The following is a 6,508-nucleotide window of genomic DNA, read 5'->3' on the forward strand; positions in this document are numbered from 1 at the left end:
GTCACTTGCTACGTCTGCACAACTCAGTGAAGTCACGAAAAGGAGTACTTGGCCAGGGAACGCGGGGCTGGGGAGGGACTGCGGGGAGGGGACAGAGCTGGGGGAGGTGAGGCAATTCCACAACAAGGACTGCCTGGCCAGCTTCCCTGCCTAAACCAGCCCAATGACCTTCTTTCCTCTCAGTGACCACTCCCCCAGAGGCTGCCCTGCTCAGTCACAAACAGCCCGGGAGTTGCCCGCATTCCTGTGACCAGCTGGTGAGGTGCTGCTCCTCGGGTCCCAGGTGAGATAGCGCTCTTTGAAGAGCTGGAAAGGTGGGTGTGAAGTCGAGGTTCATTTCACTCTTCTCAGAGTATGCTTACTGAGTCTGAAACTGGGGCAGGGCATCCAGCCTCTTCTAGGAAAAGGATTTGAACATTTTCATGGGAGAAAACGCACTTCTTGACAGAGTCCAGCTGCTCTGAAGGGGAGGAGGAGGGCGGTGGTGAGAGGGCTGAGGAAGGCAATGGGCGGAGGCAGGAAGTGACTGTTTGGGGATCCGTTAATGCTCTTCAAGAGGACCTCAGCATCCTCTGGGTTAGAGAAAAGAGAGATGTGGAGTGAGGAAGGTAGATGTTTCTGGATGTTGCCTGGTGTGGGTGGCGAGGGAAAGCCATCTGCTTAGGAGAGGCACAAAGGGAGGACCCCGCAGGCTCAGACTCACAGCCGGGACCCCGTCTCATAGGGCACCCAGGCATTAGAAGACCCTGGAGTCTTTGAGGGGGTGGGGAGTAAACAGTTTTCTCAAACCCAAACCCAGGAAGGAGGCACCAGCTTGGTAGCTTGCTCTGTTCCCTGATAACTTTGTTCTCCCCTCCGGAACAAGCAAGCCCTTCTGAAACCACTTGGTCATCTACAGCTCAAACTGAGAGACTGAGAAGGGTGAGCCTTCTGCGAGCTGAACTGGAGGGCTCGAAGTGAAAAGCTTAAGACCCAAGGAGTTTTACCTGGGGTTTAAGAAGAATTCTCTTTTATTTAAGAGGGCTTCCCTGGTGGCTCAGAAAGTAAAGAATCCACCTGCAATGCAGGAGACTCAGGTTCGATCCCTGGGTAGGGAAGATGCCCTGGAGAAGGGAAAGGCAACCCACTCCAGTATTCTTCCCAGGAGAGTTCCATGGACAGGGGAGCCTGGTGGCCTACAGCCCATGGACTTGCAAAGAATCGGACACGACTAAGCGACACGCACGCACACACACACACACACACACACACATTCTCTCTCTTTTTAAGACAAAAACATCTCCTTCAAGTGTTAATTATGACCCAAGCATTTTTGGAAAAGAAAGCTTTGTGGACATGTCCAAAACAACCTGTTTTTGCTGTATGCTTTCAGTGAAAAACCTTTCAGTTGGCAGAGCCCTCCTGAGGGGTAGGACCAGCTCAAAAGGACAGGGGTGGTCGGTAGTGATGGAGAGCTTGAGGCCAAGATGTGGCCTCAGGGATAGTCCTCTATTCCCGCCCCAGATCCCTGGGGCTTTATCATAGTAACCAGGCCATGTCAGAAGTGCTTCCCTTGATGTCACTTTCTGGACCTCTCCTCCTACCTGTCACTCCTTCTTGGAGCCTTTCCTGGCCACCTCCTCCTCCCACAGCTTCAATAGTGGATAGTCCTGAAATCCTTATCAGCAGTTTTTCTCTGATAGCTAAGAGCTGCCGCTTACTGGGAATGTTTTATGTACCAGGCTCTGGGTTAATTGCCTCTGATGAGAGCTATACAGTGTGGTGCCTAAACCCTGGGCTTGGGGCAGACCACACCCCTTCACATCCTGCCTCAGCTATTATTGAATGTGTAACTCTGGGAGATAGTGGAGGACCGAGGAGCCTGGTGTGCTACAGTTTATGGGGTCACAAAGAGTTGGACATGACTTAGTTGTCTGTACAACATTCACCTTTTTGTGCCTCAGTTTCTCTGTGCTCTAGAATGGGGGTAACAGTACAACCACCCCAGAGGGTTCTTGGGAGGCTACATGAATTAACATTTGCAAAGTGTTTTTAATAGTGCCTGTATGTGTGTTCAGTAAATGTTAGCGATTCTAATTGTGTCTTTCAAGCATTACAGCAAGTCTCTAAGGTAAGTATGATTATCTCTATTTGCATATAAGAAAACAGAAGGCTCAGAGAGGAGGGTGAGCCCAACTAGACTCTGCAGTCCAGCACTTTCTCTGGTACTCTGTAACAAAAATAACAAGTATGCTAACTCTAAGGGAGTAAATAAAGTGGCAGTGTCAGGCTTCAGATCCAGGGAGTTCTGGAATCCATGATTTTAATCACCATACTAGATTGTCTTTCTGTAATGATTATGGAAGGAATAAACACTCAATCCCAGATTTTAACTTTAAAATGGCATCTGCTTTGAGGTTGGAGAAGGCCTTTGACAATGCAGTTGACGCTCAAACCAGCTCTTTAGAGGCAGCATTGATCCCTGTGGGCAGGCTTAAAAATGTGAAAATGGCCTGTCATCTCGTATCTCATTTAACCTTCCTAGTGATCCTTGGTGGTCTTACAGCCTTGTCTTATAGCTAAGGCAGAGTCAGAAATTTCCCCCACAATACTGCAGTTAGTATATGTGTCTTGCTTTAAAATTCCTGGTTGGGTACCAGAGCTATAAATAAAATAAAACAAAATTAAACAACTCATGCCCACTGAATCAGACTCTCTTAGGGTGTAGCCTGGGCATCTGAATTTTAAGATTCAGAATCTGATGTGTAGCCAACAAACACTGAGAACCCCTTCCACTGACACTGCCTCTTCCAAGGGCCAGAACTCCCATTTACAACCGTCTGCCCAACATCCCACCTGGGATCTTACCCTTAGCAAGCTTGGGCGAAACTTGCCCTCTCTCCTGTCTTCTCAGGGCCTGGTACACCATCCATCATCCAGTCTCCCCTGCTGGGAACTCAGTCATCCCCAGCTCCTCTTCTCCACTGCCAGTGGTACCCAAACCGTGAAACCGTTTGAAGCACTCCTGAAACCATGTTGCCTCCACTTTGGTAATAGCCTTCATCATTTTTGGTTTGGATTGCTGTTGCTGCCCCCTAATTCATCACCCTCTGCCTGTCTCCATTTCTCCCTGAAGTCTTCCCATCCCTTCTCCTCTGTCCTCTCCATTCCCGCCTTCTCCTCTGTCCTCTCCATTCCCGAAGTCTAGCCCACATCCTTTCTCCTGCCAGACTAAAAACTATCTCAAAACTCACTTTTCTGCTTAAAAACTTCTACCAGCACTAGCCTCCTGGTTAATAACCACGCACTTTAGCAGAGCAAGCCCAGCCCCTCCCTCCTTGGCCCAAAGCTCCCTCTTCAGCCTCGACTCCTCCCTGGTGGCACAGGCTGCGTCCCAACCACACTAAATTTCCCCCATGCCCCATACAAACTGTGTCCCTTCACAGTCTGTGAACGCTCATGTTGTGCCTCCTGCCTGAAATGGGCTTCTGACCTGGCTTGGCTGAAAAGCTTCTACTTGTCCTGTGGGACCTTCAGAAGTCACCTCCTCTGGGAAGCCCTCCTGGAGTCCCCCATGGAGACGCACATTGCTTATTCTGGCCTTGCCCTGCACAAAGCTCCATCTTCAATCAGAGAATAGCATTGGAATGATCTGATGACACATCTGTCTCTCAGTGAACTCCTCATCCCACATTCACATGGGATGTGAATTCACATATTAAATGTCTCCTACTGCCAGGTGCAGGCCCAGATGCTGGGGATACAGATGAATAAGACTGAGTTTCTGGCTTCAAGTCTACAGAACATGGCAGAGAGGAGGGGATGGGCCACTTCAGAGAGCACATAGCAAGTGCAAGAAGCAGCGGCAGCAAGCCTTATGCTGCCAGTCTAAGAGGATGCAGAAAAAGAGTGGCAGGAGATGAGGGGGCAGAGATGCTGAGAAGAAGGAGATCTGGAAGGGCCACAAGAGCCTCCCTCAGGTAGCCTGAGACAACCCCTGTTGTGCTTAGTGGCTCTTTTGTGTCTGACTCTTCATGACCCCATGGACTGTAGCCCACCAGGCTCCTCTGTCCATGGGGTTTCTCCAGGCAAGAGTACTGAGTGGGTTGCCATGCCCTCCTTCAGGGGATCTTCCCAACCCATGGATGGAACCCAAAGGTCTCCCACATTGCAGGCGAATTCTTTACAGTCTGAGCCACCAGGGAAGCCCACCCCTTGGCCAATGTCCCGGACTCACATTGCTATGGAGATGGTAGTTGGGAGGATCACGATAAGACTTGTGGCTCAGAAAGATCCCTGTGAGTTTCTTGAGATTATTCCTCATCCATCTTTACAACGGCAGCACCTAGCCCAGTTTCAGGAATACAGCAGGCCCTGGAAAGACAGGGGCCAAAATAACAAAAAAAGCACGCTGGGCAAGAAAGCCCCTCACAGCAGGAAGGGTCTGGAGTCAAGGACCCCGGAGGGTCTGGGATTCCAGGTTTGCAGCGACTAAGCCTCGTTCTGCCCCCACCCCCTGGGGGTGCCCGCAGGTGCTCGACTCTGGCCATGCTGGCGCTGCTCTGTGCCTCTGTGGTCCTGGTGGCCTATGCCTCGGCCGACCAGATCCAGCAGCAGATGGGCTCCAACACGGAGGAGCAGATCCGCGACATGCACGCCAAGGTGACGGAGATCTGGCAGGAGATGATGCAGCGGCAGGCGGCGGCCATCGACCCGGACGCGGCGCTCCATGCCGTCTGCCGGGTGCTGCCGTCGGCCACGCTGGAGGCGGAGCAGCCCCGGGTCAGCGGCCTCGTGCTCTTCCGGCAGCTCCGGCCTGGCGCCCTGCTGGAGGCCTTCTTCCACCTTGAGGGCTTCCCGAACGAGCCCAACGGCACAAACCGTGCCATCCACGTGCACCAGTTTGGGGACCTGAGCCAGGGCTGCGACTCCACCGGGCCGCACTACAACCCGATGTCCGTGCCGCACCCGCAGCACCCGGGCGACTTCGGCAACTTCGCCGTGCGCGATGGCCAGGTCTGGAAGTACCGCTCCGGCCTGGCTGCCTCGCTCACCGGCCCGCATTCGATCGCGGGCCGTGCCGTGGTGGTCCACGCGGGCGAGGACGACATGGGCCGCGGCGGCAATCAGGCCAGTCTGGAGAACGGTAACGCCGGCCGCCGGCTTGCCTGCTGCGTGGTGGGTCTGTGTGGCCCCGGGCCCTGGGCACGCCAAACGCAGGAGCACGCGGAGCGCAAGAAGCGGCGGCGCGAGAGCGAGTGTAAAGCCGTCTGAGCGCTCCACCTAGGTGGTCCTGAGCTCCGACCGCGCGCCGCAGACCCCTTCTATGCGCTCTGGGAGCCTTTCCATGCCCCGACTCCCCTCTAAGTGCCCCTAGACCGCTCCACGCCCGGACTTCTCTCCAGGCTCCCGAGATCCCCTCTGTGTGCCTCAGCGCCGCCCCCCCCCCGCCCCCCCCCCACAACGTACCCCAGTATCCCTGAACGCTGTGACATCTCTCCCAAGGACCCCAGACCTTGCTATACCCTGACATTCCTCCAAGCACCCAAGATGCTCTCTATGTGGCCCAGGACCCCTTCTACGCATCCTGGGGAACCCTGGGACCCCTCAACATCCTGACGCCTCTTCAAGGCCCACGATCCCCTCCTTGAGACCCCAAGCCGCCTACCCGCTCACCTTGATTTTTCTCCTTCCCCTCCCGGAGACACTCTGTACTCTGGAGTACCACTTCTGCCATGGCTAGGATCTAACTGAAAATCCCCTTCACTTTGAGGTCTTCAACCGTGTATATTGAGACACCCCCCTTTCATCCTGAGGGCACCCCGAGCTCTGAGGAACCCCCAGAGATACCGAAGTAAACGCATGAACCCTGAGGGTCTTCCAGACTCTGAGGTCCCTTTCCACCTTGACACCCACATCTTTACCTTGTGAGCCCTGAGATCCCTCTATGCCCTAATCACCCACCTACCCCCACCTCCTATGGGCTCCTTCTAGGCATTCTGAGACCCCTCCAGAATTTGCCTACCACCACTCCCCCACCTCTGCCCCCGTAGCTTGTGCAGCCTGCACTTAGGTGCCTCTTCCAGGTGTCTCCAGGTATTTCCCCCGGCCACCTCCACCCCTCACTCCCTCAAGAAAGCAGCTCCTTTGGGGGTTGTTTGACAATATTTGCATTGCACATTAAAAACTCAGCAAATCAGTACTTCATGGGGGCCTTGGTTACTTTTTTCTTTTTTGATGCTTCTTCCTGGCTCAGCTATTTTTGAGGAATGGTAAAGACGTTTCCCAAATCCCTGTAGGACTTCTCTTTCTTCCCTACATAGCTCCTCTGCAAAATTTAATCACCTATTGATCCTTATGCATTTGGGTGGAGCTCGCAAGAGGGAGGAAACCAAGATCACTTAGGGAAGTGGCAAAATAAACAAAAAAACAGCTTCCTGGGCTACATCCCAGAGCTGTGGAATTCAAAGGCAGAGGAGGAAATGTATTTCAAACAACCTTCCCAGTGATTCTGGGCTTCCCTGGTGGC

General features: G+C 53.4%; 1 protein-coding gene across 6 annotated transcripts; it reads left to right on the forward strand.

Annotated features, from left to right (window-relative positions):
* Positions 1-209: 209 nt before the first annotated feature.
* SOD3 (superoxide dismutase 3) lies at positions 210-6,186 on the forward strand. 6 transcript variants are annotated; one of them, XM_024993273.2, is made up of 4 exons: positions 223-314; positions 2,894-3,029; positions 3,719-3,959; positions 4,512-6,186. In XM_024993273.2, exons 3-4 carry the CDS (start codon positions 3,802-3,804, stop codon positions 5,251-5,253), a joined length of 900 nt encoding a protein of 299 aa, XP_024849041.1. In that variant the 5' UTR covers positions 223-314; positions 2,894-3,029; positions 3,719-3,801; the 3' UTR covers positions 5,254-6,186. The 6 variants fall into 6 exon arrangements, with proteins under 6 accessions (NP_001076079.1, NP_001415242.1, XP_024849041.1 ...); XM_059887552.1 differs by having other exon boundaries at positions 223-283; NM_001082610.2 differs by lacking the exon at positions 3,719-3,959 and having other exon boundaries at positions 210-283; positions 4,512-6,181.
* Positions 6,187-6,508: the final 322 nt, after the last annotated feature.

Source organism: Bos taurus, chromosome 6, assembly GCF_002263795.3.
Source record: "Bos taurus isolate L1 Dominette 01449 registration number 42190680 breed Hereford chromosome 6, ARS-UCD2.0, whole genome shotgun sequence".
In the NCBI taxonomy this organism is placed as follows: domain Eukaryota; kingdom Metazoa; phylum Chordata; class Mammalia; order Artiodactyla; family Bovidae; genus Bos; species Bos taurus.